We start from the raw sequence: 18,334 nt of genomic DNA on the forward strand, positions 1-18,334 counted from the left end.
TTAGCTTTTCCATATTAGAATGCATTAATAATTTTTACTGTTTTCAGACACTAACAAAACAGTGGGCTGGACCTGTATACCTGTGCTGACAGCCAGGATAACCACTAGCTCCCTGCCCACACATCCTTCCTGTAAGGGGAAAATCAGGTTAACTGATAGAGCAGATGTTCTGCGTGGCCAGCATGGGGCTTATACAGAAGAACAGAGGGAACCATCTAATATGTGCAAATGTGCTTGTATTTCAAATTTTTGAAATAAAAAAAAATCCTTTTGAGAGGCCAAAGCTAGGTATGTATCTGCCTAGAATCTAAATTTCATCCCCATTAAAACCTCTTATTTGCTTTGCCATAAATTAGGCTCAACCACCTTTCTCACAGCAAGAAAACTGGTTTTACCTCTGGTTCATTTTCAGCAAAGTAAGACTTACCTGTGTGCAGATGATGATGTCAAAGCTAAATAATGAGGTTATTCCCCACCACCACAGTATAATCCCTTAACTAGGAAGCAGGCATTGGTATGGCATCTACACTGCTGAATGCAAAGTCAAAAGCAGAGGGAAAATTATTCAAAAATTAAGGAACTTATATTTTGGTTGTTCTTTTCCTGGAAACATTGGAAAATGTTGCATCAGAAGGTTTCAGAATATTCCTTAGATATCTGCAAGACTCCCCAGGACAAAGCCCAAGAAACCCAGCCCAGATTTGGTGTTGATCCTGTTGTGAGCAGCAGGGTGGGCTAGGTGATCTTCCAGCTTAAGTGATCCTACGACTTCCGTCAACTTCCTTTCTACAAGATTAAATAGCCCTTTAAAGTTACCTTCAAATATCAGAAGATCTATAACTGATTAGAAAATCTGCACTTTGTGAAGTTGCAACTATATCAGAAGCATGAGCTGCCTTATTTCAAACTAGTTAAATTACAGGTATAATTCAACCCAATTCAATTAAAGTAGCACAAAGTTGCATGTTGTTTCAGCTAAGTTAAATGTGCTGGTGGATTATTTTAATAAATTTATAGTAGAGCAAACCAGTTAAACACAAATGGGGATGTGTGTCTATACATACGTCAAGTCAGTTTAACTGAATAAAAATTTGAAATATATCAATAAACACCAATTTATATCTACAGAAGGCTGTGGCTTGCTCCTCTGGGATCCTAACATTCTCTTTTATTAAGAGAGTTACCATGTGGAAACATTTATTTCTATACAATTATGAATGTAAATACTGCCAGTATTTTATTTTCCAGCAGGTGTCAACAAATCACATCAAGTCAAGATAGCCCTGGACAGACATGGCAAATCACTGAAGTAAGCAACACATACTTTAAAAATAATCCCCATTTATTTTAGAAACAGTACATCAAAGAACTGCTTGAGCTACATAAATATTTTGATAAGCAAATAGTGCTGTGAATCCAACCCACAGCACCCATAGGCTTCGAAGTGCTTAGCAAGACAGTAGAACATAGCTGCTCCCATTTCACAGCTGAAATAGAAAACTCATGACTTGTCTGAGGTCTCACAGGAAAAATCAGTGTCACAAATGGGGAAAAAAGGCCCATGGGTCCTCAGTCTCAAACCCCATCTTAAGCCACACATGACCTGACCTTAAGCCACACATGATTAAATTTACATACTAAAACTGAGACAAAAATTGCTTGGCTTCAACTTAAACTAGAAAAAAATATTTCTTATGGGTACGAGATATGATCATTACCACAGCAGTTCATGGATTGATAAGACGAGATATCCCAAATTCATTTGAGAGAAGAGGTCCCTTAATAACAGCCAGATGCGCAGAAAGAGGACAGTGACACGGAGCAAGCCAGCCCCCAGAGACCACTGGAATCACCAAAAATGAACTTGAGGCAGAACAGAGGTCCAGAGAAAAACCCAAAATGCCAAAGGGCATGTTTGAGTTGAAAGAGTTTCTGCATTGACAAACACTTCCCTCACACTGTAGTGTGGGGATCCCAGCTGCAAGGAGGCTCTGAGGGCCTGCTCTGCTCCCAGAAGCCCTGGCAGTGCCATGGGAAGCAGAAGATGCTGGAGAACAGATGCTCCACAGCTGATCCAGGGCTGGCTCCAGCACCTGTCAGCCTGGGATTGTGGTGGCACAGAGCCACGAGACTTGCACAGACAGACACCTACACAGGGCCTTATGATTATGATTACTACTATTATGATTACTGCTAGACTTTGCATGTTCTGCATTTCAACATAGCACCACATTGCTGAACACTAATTAGATTTAGCACTAAATCTATCCCCTGTGTGTAGACACACTGTCTCAAGAGGATGAGGACTTCACAGGAGTATATTTCCACGGGCAGAAACAGAAGTGAAGACTGACCTCTTTTGGCATTGATACCTAAGTGGCTGCAGAGACAGCCCTTGGGGTGCACTAATATATACTGACTTTGAGGAACAACAGCACATATATTCATAAATTCATAAATTTCAGTCAACCACCACGGATTCCGTAGGCATGGCACAGTGCCTGAGCACATGTTCACAGAAAGAAAAGCAATGCACGTATGAGCTGGGAGAAAACTGCTATGGACAATGCAATGTCTAAGGATCTTCCTCCCCTTATGTCATCCAGTCCTATTCATGTTGCAAAAATCCTTTGTTAGGTCTCACAGACGGGGAATTTGGGACTTCAGGTGAGGCCACATGGCTTATTTGCCATAAGCACATCTTGGTTTTGTGTCTTGGTTTTTGTCTCTTGGTTTTGTCTGTGAGCTGGGCACTTCCAGTTTTCCTGAGGTAGGAGCTATAGAAGTCTTTTGTTTCGTACCTTTGAGAAAAACACGAGTGAAGGAAATGGAGACAGGCAGACAGACGCACTGGAGCTTCTTAGAAAAGAAACAAACAGGCTTGATGTAAAATATGCTTGCAAAATTCTCCACTGGGACAGACTGTACCAGAGCCTCCAAAAGCAAACCTCACCCCCTCAGAATCACCCTGAAGAACAAATACAGAGTTACTGTGGCAAGTTGCAAAGCTATAGTCAGAGAGGCATGACTTTTCATAAATGAATAGCTCTGGGCCTTGAACTTTGTGCAGAACAATCATTTTGTTCACCACCATCCTGCGGAGGGTCAAGACAGAGGAACTGCAGGTGCTGTGCTAGAACAGCACATAGTACTGACAGCAGGGAAGAAGGAGCTGCTATCGTGAGGCATTCATAGAATTTATGTGCAGAAAGTAGTTATCAGAGGACAAATACACCCACTCCTTCTGTTGCTCTGCCAGTTTTTCTGCCAAGCATTTTACCAGGACAGGGTCTACTTTGGAGTCAAACTTGTTGGCAAACCAGTGCCCATAATTCAGAAGCCATCTTAATTCTGCAGCCCCATAGATGCAGACGCTGCGGAGGTGGGTACCAGTGCAGGGAGGATACAAATGATCTTCAAGGTAATTCCATTTCACCAGACGAGTCTTGCTTTGTAGGTCTGTTATGTCCTGGGATGACCTTGGAACTTCCCCAGGGACCCCAGGAACACGTACAAGGGTGGCCCAGAAATGTTCATCGGGAGAGTATGTGTCCCTTGACCACTCAAAAAAATCTTTTGCAAGAGAGCTTTCAAGGGCATATTGAATAAATGCTCGGCTTAATACAAAATAGGCACTGCCTACAAATACCTCAATATTATGAGGTGGTGGATTCTTGGAAATGTTGGTTTTCATAGGCATCTGCATGTATTCATAAGGCACTTTTGTAAGCTCATAGTGGTAAGTAAACCGTTCTCTTTTGCTGCTGCTTGGCTTTATAGTTTCCAGCATGTTTCCTCCATTGAGCTTCTTCAGTTCAGCAACCAACTCAAAATTTGACCTCAAAGGGAAATCTTGGCCACACAAATTAATAACATACTTCCAGGGAACTGAAGAGACCATCAAATCAGACAGACAATTGAAATCGGCTTGCAGCCGTGAAATATGTGCATAGTAAACTGTCTCCAATTTTGATGCAATGAAAATGTTAGGGAAACATTTAGCTAGGTTGTTCATAGCAGATTTGAAACTTTTTGTTGATTTTTGGTCATAATGAATGCAGTAAATATTTTGATGGCTGTACAGTGAATGTATAAGCCTCTCTACCATTATTGCATCTTTATGAACAACCAAAGAATAGGCAATTGGAAAGCTCTCCTCCTCTGGAGAAACAGGTTTTAGGTGATATTTTCTAAGTGAACGGTACATGTGGCAATCACTCATCATTGCTATGACATCTTCATCAGATAAATCAATTATCTCTTTTCTTCTTATCTCCAAACTCTTGCCAGTTTCATGGGGATCCTGTTCATATATAGACGAACAATTGATTTCGGCCTGGAACTCATTCCTAAGGTAGGAATATCTGTTTCTAATGTAAGAAGAAGTGCTCAAGAAGTGCTCAACCAAATAAATGCCTTTGTAAGGAAAAAAGTGTCTTTCGACATGGAGAAGCTTCAGCAGTGCTATCAGCCACCCCGTAACACACAGGATCAGGATCTTCCTTCGTGCTGGACATCTGTAGAGACACTTATGTCTCTTCATCCTGCAAGAAAACAGAGACATGATGGAGTTTTGAATGAGGAATTAAGTACCAGAGACTATTTCAACTTCTAACAAAGACATGTAGACACCCACATGTCTACAGCATAAACAGCACCTTACCAGGACACGGCACTATAAATCTGCAGTTTCTTAATCATCATGTTAATTCAGAGACAGATTCTACCACAGTAATTCTACCACCTGCTTAGTGGCAAATACTGGGATGAAAAAAAAAAAAAAAAAGAAAAAAAAAAAAAAAAAAAAAAAAAAAAAAGTATTAAACTGAAAGCTTTAGAATTCAGTCAGTGCATCCTCATTGTCTCTAACACACATGCTGGCCCATGAAGATGTCAAAGCAGAAATTAATTTCCTTCCTGTCCTCTCCCAACAGGCACAAACCCCACACTGTGTCCAGATTTCTTCTGGAAAATGCTGCTAACCTGCACTGAGGAAAGAGGCTGATGAAGACCTGGTACTTCCATCCACTGGAATGAGTCAGTAATGTAACCTTTTGAAGGCAGGAGGAACAGCAGTGAGCAATAGCACATCTACCCTGTCCTCTGCTGTGTGACACAGCCTCAGATGGAACTGCAAAAACACACACATGGCTCCTTCTTATGCAGCAGGCTATTGAATAAAATTGCCGTGTAGCAACTTACCAACTGAAGTATTACCACAATAAAAGCTAAATATAGTGACTCTCTTTCCATATAGATTCACTTCACCAGATGATTGCAAGCAGTGTTGTTGCTATCCCTAAACTAAAATTAGACCAGAATCCACATTCAGGTGCCGCATTAAGCTTAACTCTACTTGGCTTAAACTAAGGTCTACTTTATCTCTAAAGTGAACCACTTCAAATAGTTTGAGAAGATGCTGTTCCAGAATGCTTCAGGGTAAATAAAATGTTGGGGCCACCAAAAGTGGCTGAGATGTCTGCAGGTCCCACATACGCATGTAAAATCAAGTACTAAGGTGTGCATGTGACTCTTACTTCAAGACTAATGTAAACATCTGTAGCATTCCCACCAGTGTCAGGTCTTGCAAACTGAAGCTTCAGTTAATAAGCAGCCTGTCAAGGCAGAGTTGCTTCATCAGTCTGTTCTCCCTGACTCAGCCTTTCCCCGTGCATCTTTCTCATTGATACTCTGCACCTCATGGAAGGGACCCCATGCTGGATCAACTTGTGAGGAACTGCAGCCTGTTTTGCTCTCTAGGCACAAATAATTTCTAAGCAGGATGAAGCTGATTTCTCTAGAAGACTGGGATTTCTTGAGAAACAGTGGGAGACCAGGGAATGAAATCCCTTGGGACAGAGGGGTCACCACAAATCTCATCAGGTTTTGATTCAAGTGGAAAGCCCGTATTTCTTACCAGATGGAGCACTCAGAGCTCCACTTGGGCACAGCAGTGTACTGTACATGCAGTCCTCTCTGGAGGAGGAGGGAACAAATGACATGTAGCAGACAGGAACAGGCACCTAGAGTTACTTAAAGCACCTACCTGGGGTAGCACCAGATGCTACCTCTGGTTATCTTACTCATGAGTGCTTTTTTCTCCAGTGCTACCATACAACACTCAGGACCAATGTTCCACCTTTTGCATGAAGATTTTATACTAGGAAGAGAGCTTGGCATTGCCATCTTGCCTTGTTTTGTAAAATGTTTGCACTTTCCCTTCTGCCACACATGAGAAGATTCCTGCAGAAACTCATGTAGACTGATCTCATCTCGTGACCAATATATATTGCACAGATGGTCTATAATAGACACACAGCATCTAACCTGGTCAAGACACTTACTGGAGGGACTGCAAAGTACTAAATTATTCAGAGAAGGTGAATGGGTGTTTTTATTTACCTTTTGCCCCTGTAGAGCAAGAGATGTTGAGAGAAAACAGACACGCAACACATACAGGGAAAACGCATTCGGATTGTGTACCAAAACACATGTTCTTACACAACACCTAACTATAACCTCTCATAGGGTGCTTTAAAGACCCTGAGCTCAGCAGGATTCAAGAAGGAATTAGGCAATCAGTTGGCTATTGAGAGTTTCCAGAGTTACATTTCCAAGTACAAAAATATGGTGCAAACTAAACTCTCTGGAACCACAGTGTCATTTCTGCAACTGTGCAAGATACATGTTCACACAAAAGGAGGAACAACTGTTTGGTGAGAGAATTTCATATCCTCCTAGTCTTGCAGCTCAGATGCAGATCAAGTCATGCAGCTTGCTGAACACTGTGTTGGTCTTGGTGAGCAGAATAAGCCCTCACAAGAGGACCGGGCAAAGTTTCAACCCTGCTGCTCTCAAATTGCAACTCTGGGTCCTTGCCTCCAAGGAGCTCTCCATCCAGGCCTGTCTGTCTGTGTCTGCCTAAGGCAATGGTGTTGGGCTGGCAGAAGGACCAGAAAACACTCATCATTCTTCAAGTGGGCAGTGGAGCTCCTCTCCTTCCCCTGTGCTTCAGTGAACAGCTTACATTTTGCCTGCTGGGAGGCTGCAGAAGAATTCTGCAGCTCTCCTGTGGTGCACATGACACTCTATAAAACTCATAAAACCAGAGGAAAATAAAATCTCCCCTATGTACTGGAAGTGTTGAAAGTTATGAACCAAGCTATGGCCAGCTAAAGGCAGTGTTTGGAATGAAGGCCAAGATGATGGCAAAAATGTGCTAGAAAATGAACATAAGGACATAGTAGAGTTAGACCTCAATTTCAATTGGCTTGCAGCAACTGGAGAATACGGAGAGATCATGGAAACAGGAACAAAAGAAGTAGTATTTATTTTCATACAGACATTCATATACATACATGTGGTGACACAGCAAAGGTCTGGGGGAGAGAAGGATGGTCTGATTGCAGGGGAAGAGCTGGCAAGACCTGCTGCCTCACTACTCACTCCCAGCTACAACGAGCTAGATGTTCAGAAGCTTAACTTCCTGAGAAAATTGTTCTTCCTTCTCAAAAACTTCTGAAACTTACTCCTGCTACTTGCAAACATAAATTAACAGCCAGTGAAGCTACAAAGAACCCAAAAGAGTGTAAACCCCTACAGTGAGCACACCACAAACATAAAAAGCAGCATTTGTTCCTATACACCATCCACAGGCAGCCCACTTGGATAAACCACCCACGCTGGTACTGCAACACTGTCATATAAGTAAATTGTACTTTAAGTAAAGAGAAGCAAATTGAACTGGTGGATATTTCTCTTGGCTTTTACAATACAGATTACTCTAACAACACAGAAATATTGAATTTCTACTGAGACACTGGTAATTGCTTGAAATGCTAAATGCCTGCAAGGTGAAACTAAAGGAAAGGCTAATGAGGGGTAAATTAGACCTGCTTTTAGGATTCTTGCTGGGGGCGGGGGGAGAAAGACAATAGTTTTAATAAAAACTATTCCAAATCTAGCTCTGCTCACAGCTCAGAACTCCACACACCACCAGGCACTTGCCCACTTGCCCAGTGGCCTTCCCTGAGCATGCCTTCAAGGCTTGGCTTCTCCAGATCAGTCATGAGTGAAGACTGCAGCACATCAAGTGTGCACCTGACTGGGTGCCTCTCTCAGAAGAAAGCAACATCCAGAGCAACCCACTCTTCCCCTTGCTGACACCAGTGCAGCCTGGGCTCTGGGACTCTGCTCTTGAGTGCTGAGAGGGGGACAGGGCAGGATTCAGGATGGGAGAACAGCCACCAGCTGGCAACTTTCTCCCCTTCCTGCACTTCTCCATCTCATCCCTCTAGGAATAACCCTGACTCCTGTGAGCAGAAATGGGGGGAAGTTTGCATGGCCAGCCACTTGAGCAGGGAAGGGGGCACAGGATTCCTGTCCAGATCCTACCAGTTACACAATCCTTCCACAAACTCTGGCTTCTAGGGAAATCCTCCTCTCCTCTCTACACACCACTCTCCAGCTCAGCCTCACAGATTTTACCCTCTCCACGTTGGCCAAGAACAAATACTCACGTGAGTATCAGTCCTATTAACAGACCCAGGAACAAATCAATTACCTCAAGGTTTAATCCACAGCAACTCATTGCTGAAGATTTCCATTGGACAAGCCTGTGTTTCCCCTTGTGCATCACAATGCAAGACACACATAAAATTTTATAAAACCTAGGAAGTGGCTCTCTCTTCAAAGCTGTTGCTCGTGTTCAGAAGGCAAGCATCCATCCCCAAGCACCAACTCCAGCTCCCAGCCTCTCAAGGAGCATGGCCTCGGTGCTGAGTTCAAGGTTTCTTTATCCATAAAGCCACATACCCCAGCGTGTGTTTCAATCATGGAACAAAAATGGGTGAAGCCCATCCAAATTGCTGCTCTGAAGAGCCTCCAGTGAGCACATAAAGCTTACTCAAAATTACTTTTTTTTTATTTTAACAACCAGAGTAAAAACAATTTTAAAGCACAGGTCCTGCTGGGAAACCAAATAAAGACAGCATTGTGTGCTACTTCATAAAACAGTTTGCATTGGAAGGGACCTTTATGGGTCACCTATTCCAACCCCCTGCCATGAGCAGGGACATTTCCACTGGACCTCTTCGTGTTCTCCCACAGTATCTGTGCCAGACAGCAGAACTCAGTGAGGTTAAGCTCCCCAGAGTTTTTGGGGATTTGGGCTTGAAGAGAACTGGAAACCTGTTCTGTTTCTTGGTCCATACATCTGAGACCCACCTTGCCCAAAGTTCATCAGACTAAGCATCTAAGGTCCCTCCACAACTGATGGAAAGATAAAAGAAACTGCAAAGGACCGATTCACCCCGGAGTACAGGCTACAAAATGGGCTGGACCAGGCATACCCAGGAAAGTCACTGCCCGAACAGAAGCCACGACAAAAGCCCAGCTATTGTGCCAGCTCTTCTAGATCCACTTGCAGACCCTTGATGCACCTCCCATGGGAAGAGCTCTGGGATCTAGTAGCGTTGCCCTTGACCCTGTTCCTCTGCCACCAACTCCTCTGCCCCAGTGGTGCTCAGGAGCAACACAGGAAAACCAGCCTGGGAGCTGCTCCAGTCCACACGAGCCTGAGCCAGCCCAGAGAACCAGGCTCTGACTCTGGCTGACCGCCACCAGCCCAACCACCAGGGCTACAGGGGTTCAGTTCTCTTTGAGCCTGCCTCTCTATAAAGGGTTAAGGAAGGCGTTGAGCAACCCAGAGAAGCAGTCAGGTTCCCTTTGCAGTGCATAGGAACTGGCAGGCTTTGGGCTTGTGCTGCCCCCCTGAAGGCAGGATTCCACTCTACTAAGACCACTAATGATTTACATATGGAGAGGCCTTGTGCCTCAGAGAGCCCAGGGCTTTACTGCTGCTCCTCATACTATTACTTTTACTGTTTTGGTATATCCTGTGTACCCAGAGTAACTGCAGCTCCCAGTCTGTGCAACTCAGCAATGCCAGTGTCATCCTTGTACTGGAGGAGGCTGCAACTCCCTTCACTCTGAGCAGGAATATCAAGTCTCATGTTCCTCTTGCTCTGCACAGCAATGCAGTAAATTGCCTCTTGCCCCCCTGTTTCTGCAGTACAATTCAGAAAACACGAAAACTGACTGCCTTGCAGGGAAAAAAAAAGATGGCACAGGCACTGAAGAAGGAGCCCCAGCCCCTCCAAAAGCCCCTGTTTCTTTTTGCAAATGACTCATCTAAGGCTATGGGGAAAAGCCAGCCTGAGAATGAATTGGTTTCCAAAAAGCTTTTTCTTTAACATAACAGCTGCATTACTCAAGGTAATTTTTCTTTCAGTCAAAAGTCAAAGACCTGTGGGTACTTACATTTTAGCATTAACTCTTTCCCCTTCTCCCTTCCTAGGAAAAAGTCCTGTGAGGCAAACTCAACCATGAAAACCAGTGAGGGTTCAGAAAAGCTGTTTTGGACAGATACCACTGGTTACTTAAAAGTTCTCAATTAAGGGTTTGCTTTAACAGATGAGAAAAGGCCAGACACATCACTAGCTTCATCAGAATCTGTGATTCTCTCCAGCTTTTCCTACGCACAGCAGAGGTGCTCCCAGCTTTCTGGTATTCAGATTTATTATTCACTGATTTATTAACAGTTCACCAATCACTTTGAGACTTCCAGAAGTTTTTCAGCTCTCTGCTACTTAGTTTCCCTTTTCCTCATTCCCTTTCCTTTTCTGATACATCTTGTGTTTCACTAAACACAGCTGCTTAAGTGATTACAACAGAAGCTGCCAAGTGGATCTACAGATCCCAGAAGCTTCCTGGATGCTGCCTGGAGGCTGGAGCTGTCATGAATTGCCTGGGTCCACCACAAAAAGCCCAGAGCCCTGTGGGGCCAAGATGCACCAAGATGGGGACATTTCTGCAGGCAGAAGGATGAAAATCCTGTTTTGAAGGTTTTTGGTTTTTTTCTTCCAGGGAGGCTGGAGGGATCTCTGTTCAGTGTGGTCTGGCCCCGCAGAGAGGCAAAGGTGCTCCAGACAGCACTGAAAAGCACCAGGGCCTGCAGTGGGACGTGTGGGCAGTGCTACCTGGAGAAGCTTGTAATCAGTATGTCTGCAACAACAAGTGCAACACAGTTCTCCTAGGGAATGGAAGGTATGTATCAGCCAATGTCCACTTGCCCCTGCTCTGTCCTCTGCCAGTCCTTCCTGAAGGATCTGTTCAGTAGCTACACAGAAAATTCAAGCTCAATGACAAACTGCATTGAGCTACAGAAAAGAAAAGCCATTATCAGTGTAGCCCTAACTTATACCACTTATTTTCTACTTTATCATTACCCATCATAGAAGGTTATTACTCTTTTCAGTTGGCTACAGATGCTACAAGCAACTTTTGGTGCCATGCCAGACAGACATCTGGTGGGAACTCTTTTTATCTGCTGTCACATCAGCTTGGGAGTGGTTAACCCAGAGTAGGGTGGCAAAGACGTGGTGGCTGATACCAAAATAGGGATCCTTGGAAAATTCAGGCTGTGACTACGTAGTGGTCTCTCCTGACTGGATCTGAAATACATACTTCTAGCTACAAATGCTGTTGTGCTTGTGCTTTTGGGCTTGCCACAGAGCAAGAGTTAAGTGAAAAGGCCAAGTCTGAATGCAAGCCTGTATGAAGGAGACAGAGAGAGCAGACACAGGGTAACAGGGGTGCTCCTACCCCACCATGTTCTTCTGTTTCCCATGCAGAAGCCCTTCTGGCAATGCAAAGCACAAAGCAGGCTCCTTGCTTATCACTTAGGTTAAAAAAACCAAAGGGAATGGGTGCTGAGAAGGAGCAGCAGAACATATATTGGGAAATGATGCAAGAGGAGAATGGAGAGAGGGATCAATGAGGGTGCTTTCATCTAGGCAGCAATAACAACAAAGTCAAACAAAGCAGCTAAACAGGTACTTTCTCTGACTTGCTACTCCTCCATCCCTCACAGGCATAAGAGACAAAACCCAGTGGCCACACCTTTCCTTGGAAACCAGGTCATGGTGTATTTCAGCAACCAACCCCATTAACCTATAGTAGCAGGAGCTACAGGAGCAAGTCCCTCTCCTCCAGGCAAAAACACTTTGGGAAAGTTGTCCCTGATAGAATATCTATTTGCTTAACATACACCTGCATATACAGCAATGCAAACTTGGTTTAGTTGTTTGTATGACCAAATCTGCAGTTAATTCCTTCTGATTTTCTCTCTACTCTATACAAATCAAGTCACTTGATGGGCTTCTTGGGAAGGACAATGTCCTAGAAGGACAATGTTACTGGGAAGCTGAAGAGGGGGAAAAGTAACGATGTGCTAAGTGCTGGTTTTGTTGGGGGTTTTTTTACTTGTTTTTTTACTGTCTGAATTAAACTTTTAACTCAATTATTCAATACTGATAGCTGGGAAAGTTAATTTATTCATGTGCTAATATTTACTGCTGCTAGCTGGTTATTTCCACTGCAAAATTATTTATTAACAAGATAATGAAGCTTCTGTAGGAGTACGTTTTTTCATGTTAGATCTAGATACATTGATTCTACTAAGTTTGTCTGGCTTCTCCCCCACACTCCCTACACTGGAGCCTCACCCTGCACCCCTGTAACTTAGCGGCACCCACTACCAGCCTCATTCCACACAGCTCACCCCCATCTGTTCTGGCCTGTCTGGTGTAATACTTAGATTTCCTTTAAATGATGGACAGCTGAAGAGCTAAGTAACTACAACTACTTACATGTTGCCTTACAGACCTCTTATTGTGAGACACTGAAAAATATGGCATCATTTTAGAAACTGGTCTAATTAACTTATAAGTCTTCCAATTTTAAGACCCTGAAGATTTAAAACAAGAAGATTCCTCCAAGGAGGAAAAAACCCAAACAAACAAACCCCAAGCAAATTAACCCAACAACAGCCAAACCAAACCAATAAAAATCTATAGTTTTGTGCTTCTGGAAGAGGAAAGTCAACTTCTCACCAGATGCACAGGTTCAGCAAAGCTTTGGCAGTTATGTGTATCACATACAACTGCCCCACTACTAAACATAACTGTTCATTGCAAGGGATACACAGATCTGTGAACCTGCTGTGCTGGCAGTTAATTTGTTTTCCTTGTATGTCTGCCACTCACATACGTTCTTTAGAAAAGGCCTTTTAGGTCTTTTATAGTTGCCTTCAGTATAACAGTGATCCCCATAATTGCAGTAAAATATCTACACATTAATTCCTACATGTCCGTGTCCCGAGGTAAAGAATGTTTCTGCTCTCTGGCCAAGAAAACAGGCAAGCAGTTTCTGCAGGGTCACACAACAAGACAGCAGCACAAGAGAGAAGTGAAACTGGATCCTCTGCACCCCCCAACTAATCTGAACTGCTTTACAGTAACTTTTGATGAAAGCTGTTCTGGCGAAGAATAGCTGAAAAGAAAAATCCCTTGTCAAATCCCTTGGTACATCCCAAACTATTCTGTCCTTCCAGGCAGAGGATCTACAGCCCTGTTAAAGCAAGTAAGTGTTTAGAAAGCCTAGGGGTACGTGGGTAAGGAAATTCTCAAGTCTGTATGTTGAGTATTTAAGTTCTCTGACTTTAAGAGACAAAAATGTTTCCTAAGGACTTAAGGTACCATAAAGTTAAGAGTCAATACATATATATGTATTTTAAGACAAATTAGTTCATCATTTAAGAAAAAACAAAAACAAAACCAACGAACCCCAGTAAGCAGTTTACTCATTTTTAATCTGGAGTTTAACAGCTTTGCTCTGACTCATGAGAGGTTAAAATAATACTACTACTGCTACAGTGGAAAGAGGGTTAATCTTTCCCTTGTACTACTGCATAACATAAAAATCAGGCCCAAAGGGCCAGAATTTGTGTACATTGGCAAGAAGTAATACCGTAAAAGTGGGTGGAAGTTTCCTGTTAGACAGGGAGGTAGGAGAAACTTCACCACACTGCAGAAAAGCTCCCATTAACAGCTCAAAATATTTCTCCATTTTCTCCACCTCTCCACCAAGCTGCTTGCAGACTCTTGCCCGTGAGCCCCTGCTGCAAATCACCCCCTTTGAGTCAATTCCCCCCATGTCAAAATCTTCACCACCAAACTGGCAGCTTGTCACATCAGCAGGATCATTTCAAGGAGAGCTGCAGACCTACCTCCTCCTGGACTTTGCAGTGGTCCCTTTGTGGAGCTCTTTAGGATGCTCTGTGACAGAAGATGGACACGGGCACAGCTGGCTTGGTGGCTGAACAAAGTCCTGGTGTCTGCTCCATCCTGTCAGTGCCCACAGCCTTCAGCTTTTTATCGGCATTGCAAGTGTGTACGAAGTCGGATGTACAGAAGTAGCAGGGACAACATCATTGCTTGCACAGATTATGAGAGAAAAGAGTAAAATATTAGCTGAAAAAATACCGAATATGGAGGCTTTGTGTGACAAGCTGTAGAAGCCATTAGCTGTGTAAGCACGTACTTTTGTTTACTTGTGTAGCGTTTCTACGCACAAAGAAGATGGTGGAAAAAAACACAATAAAAAGCACCATGCAGAAAGACCTCACCACCAAACAGTAATGCAATACAAAACCACACACAGGCCACCTGCACTCTGCAACATCAATCCAAAAGGAAAAAGTCTTTGATTAGCATTAGGGAGCCCTGCCCAGGCCAGTGGCTACCTTCATGATGCACAATGCAAGCCTGCAGTTCAATTATACAATAGCAAGAAGATGTATGGGTCTCCAGCAGGCTGGTATGTACCCCGTCATGTGCTTACTGATTCATGCATCTGCCTGTGATGTGCTTAAAGAACTCCTCTTTCTTCACAGCACCCTGCAGTTTATGTCGCAGGCAACAGCTTTTTGACTCATCTGTGCTGTTAATTATTACTTCATCAGTATTTCCTGTGAGACCTCAAAAGCTGGAGTTACCATATAATTCCTGATATCTTTCTATACCTGTAACAGCTATGCAAACACCATAAGCTGCTGTTATAGTCCTCTTAAACATAGTGGCTAGCAAAACCACTTTCATAAGCATACATCAGGACTGACAACCCTCCTTACCCATAGCCTACCTGAGCTTACTTTGTCACTAAGGTGCACAGCAAACTACCAAGACTAGTGCTCCACTCCTAGCTCTCACCAGCAGCTAATGCATTTCCAAAATCCCTGCATTGCCCCTTCCTGAAATCTTTCTGCTGAAGTCTGAAAATACCAGGATCACAGAATGTTAGGGGCCGGAAGAGACCTCAGGGGATCATTGAGTCCAATCTCCCTGCCAAGGCAGGATCACCTAAAGTAGGTCACACAGGACTGCATCCAGGCAGGTTTTGAATGTCTCCAAGGAAGGAGACTCCACAACCTCCCTGGGCAGCCTGTTTCAGTGATCTGTCACCCTCACAGTGGAAAATATTTTCCTCATGTTTCCTCCGACGCTTGCTCCAGCTTGCACGCCTTACCCCTTGTCCTGTCACTGGACATCACTGAGAAGAGTCTGGCTCCATCTTCCTGACACTCACCCTTTTCATATATATAAACATTAATGAGGTCACCCCTCAGTCTTCTCCAAGCTGAAGAGACCCAGCTCCCTCAGCCTTTCCTCATAAGGGAAACCTCACCCTTTGTGGATCTGTGCTGGACTCTCTCAAGCAGTTCCTGGTCCTGGAACTGAGGGGCCCAGAACTGGACACAATATTCTAGATGTGGCCTCACCAGGGCTTAGTAGAAGGGGAGGAGTCAACCTACTAATGCTCTGTTTCCATCCTGCTAGTGGACATAAAGCTTCATGAAATCATACTGTACATTGTGGACAGCTGCTGAGGCTCTCAGCTGCATCTGGCTACTCTAAACAGCTGCCAGGCTGAAAAGGTCCACATGATCAACAATCTCTGCACTTACCTGTTGGTTCTCAAACAACATTTCAACATCTTCTGGCCTTTCCTTAATCCTAGACATAAGCACTCATCAGTTCCTTTATACCTAATGACAACCCACAGCTTGACCCCTTGTGCTTTTTTAATTTCACTTTTGGTTAATCCTTCTCAGATCAACTGCACTACCTCTGAAGAATTTCAGAGATCTAGTCTCTGCACCCAAGGCATTTATAAGATGACAGGCAGTCTGTTGACTGACTAGAATAATATTAGGTCAGAAATTAGCATGCACAGTATAGGTTATCATCCACAAAATCTATAGAACTCAGTATACAAGCAGTTTTCAGTGGCTGGTCCCTTTTCCTGCATCTCCAGTGTAATTCCAGCTCAAGGCTTGTGCCAACACATGCAATTTAAACATGAATGTACCCCTTATCAGCATTAGCTGAGTATCACTTATCGCCATTACTGCTTTTCAAAAAGTTGTTGTTCATCCTTAGAATAGCTCACTTATAACAATCATGTGTAAAAAAGCATTAGCCAGGGTTGTTAGTGATTTTTAAATGCCTTTACAGCTGGGCAGCACACAGAAAAATACACAAGAACTGGGTGAAAGCCCACCAGAAAGACCAATAACCATCAATGCAGAAATAGAGACATTTCACTTTCCCTTCTATGACCATCTCAGAAAAGCTAAATGCATGGAAGAACAGGCACATCCCATCCCACCCACGGGGCTCATCCAGCCCTAGATGTTGTCTCAGAGTACCCAAAAGCAGATGGTTGGAAAGAGGAGAAGCAGCAGAGGGAAAACAAGTACTCTTCAACATCTTCTCTGCATTCTCTTTTTGTTTCCACTCCCTTACAGCTCAGCATTTTCAAAAGTCAGGGGTTACAACCTTGACTATTCATGAAATTTTGATTTCTTCCATTCAGTTGTTTTTTGAACCCATGTAAGTTTTCTGACAGTAGATTGGGGAAGGAGAAGGAGGAAAAATACAGCTGGCCTGAGTATTGTGCATAAATGCACTTTCTTGTACTTCTTTTCAATCTTTTGCCTTCCAGTGCAACTCAACTGTTTTTGATCAGAGTGGGTTCAAAGAATGCTTATTGATATGGTGATAGGTGCTTTATATAGACAAATACATATAAAAATATATAGATATATAACTCTTGATCTAAAAGGCAGCAAGATAATTCCTGTTCACAGCTTTCACATCAGTCACAAATTTATCTACCGTTATCTACCCTTAAGCTGAGTCTCTCCGAGGGAAAAACATTATCATTAAGGAAGTTTATTTATTTTAAAGTAGTAGGTTACTACTAAGGATTTTTGCCCAACTCAAAATGAAACAGGCTGGTTTACAAATTAGATCTTTTAAACAAGTTAAAAGATGTTCAATTCAGCAGATCCTCAGGTGGGACACAGTGGATGTGTTAAACTCAAGGAAAGCTCCCCTTAAGATCTCCTTCCACAAGCCTCACTCTGATATCAGTAAGTTTAGCATCGTGAGATTGCTATCGTCTCTCCCCGAGGAAAACAAACGTATTTTTGACAGGTCTTTGCTGTTTGTTACTTTTTGTTTCCTCACAAAGAGCCTCCTTCCGCATTAAAGAAATGAGAAAGCGCACTTAGCAAATTATACTCAGCTACAGACCAACACGTACGTTTTCAACAATTTACTGAGCAGCAAAACCACGAGAGACCTCACCCAACATCACCGCAGCCCCGGTTCCCGTTACTGAACCGCACGCCGCGTTGGTGTCACTGTTGCTCCCCCGGAGCAGCCTCTGTGCCGGAGGAGCGGGGCACGGTTCCCACCCGCGGGGAGCGGGCAGGTGTCTGTCCGGACTCCAGGAGCCCACAGCCCGCTCACAGCAGTTGCTGCTGCTCTCCCTTCCCCAGACGTAAAATCCCTCCCGTAATTAACTTTTAAGGCGCACGACGCCTTCTTACCAGAACTCCCCGGCTGCTCTCACCAGCACCGTTCCTACTCCTTTTTCTCCTCCTCGTCCTTCTTCTCCTCCTCCTCGCCCTCCTCCTCCAGCGCCGCGCCCTGCCCGCCCAGCACCGCCCCGCTGCGCGCCCGCGGAGCCACGCAGGTGCCGCCCCTTTTTGTTTTTTTTCTAATTCTTCTTCCTTCTCCTCTTCCTCCCAACCCCAAACTCCGCCGCCGTGACAGAGCCTCTAAGTTTGCGCTTACGGCGGAGCCGCTGAGAGATGCGGCCGCATCAGCGCGCCGCTCCGCGCACGCAGTTAGGCCCCTGCTCCGCCGGCCGGGTTGGGCTGGGTCGGGCCGGGTCGGGCCGGGCTTCCCCCGCTGCCCCGGGACGTGCCGCCGGCAGCTCACTCACCGGAGCAGAACGCCGCCGTCCCGGGCAGGGCGCTCCTCTGCTCAGGCGCTCGTGTGTGTGTGCGCATATATATATATGACTATTAATATATGTATATATATTATATGAATATATAAACATATATATACGGTGTGTGTGC

At 44.1% G+C, this 18,334-nt stretch overlaps 1 protein-coding gene and 1 long non-coding RNA gene across 3 annotated transcripts; one reads left to right on the forward strand and one right to left on the reverse strand.

The window, feature by feature from the left end:
• Nucleotides 1-1,248: 1,248 nt before the first annotated feature.
• LOC139790220 (uncharacterized) lies at nucleotides 1,249-5,241 on the forward strand. The gene is made up of 2 exons (XR_011723425.1): nucleotides 1,249-1,309; nucleotides 4,935-5,241. It is a non-coding gene; the product is annotated as an uncharacterized lncRNA (long non-coding RNA).
• Nucleotides 1,325-17,906, reverse strand: GCNT4 (glucosaminyl (N-acetyl) transferase 4). 2 transcript variants are annotated; one of them, XM_071731740.1, is made up of 4 exons: nucleotides 17,798-17,906; nucleotides 14,129-14,335; nucleotides 5,918-5,976; nucleotides 1,325-4,544 (listed from the first exon to the last, which is right to left on the reverse strand). In XM_071731740.1, exon 4 carries the CDS (start codon nucleotides 4,541-4,543, stop codon nucleotides 3,176-3,178), a length of 1,368 nt encoding a protein of 455 aa, XP_071587841.1. In that variant the 5' UTR covers nucleotide 4,544; nucleotides 5,918-5,976; nucleotides 14,129-14,335; nucleotides 17,798-17,906; the 3' UTR covers nucleotides 1,325-3,175. The 2 variants fall into 2 exon arrangements, with proteins under 2 accessions (XP_071587841.1, XP_071587840.1); XM_071731739.1 differs by lacking the exon at nucleotides 5,918-5,976.
• Between the last annotated feature and the right edge of the window lie 428 nt (nucleotides 17,907-18,334).

Source organism: Heliangelus exortis, chromosome Z, assembly GCF_036169615.1.
Source record: "Heliangelus exortis chromosome Z, bHelExo1.hap1, whole genome shotgun sequence".
Lineage (NCBI taxonomy): Eukaryota > Metazoa > Chordata > Aves > Apodiformes > Trochilidae > Heliangelus > Heliangelus exortis.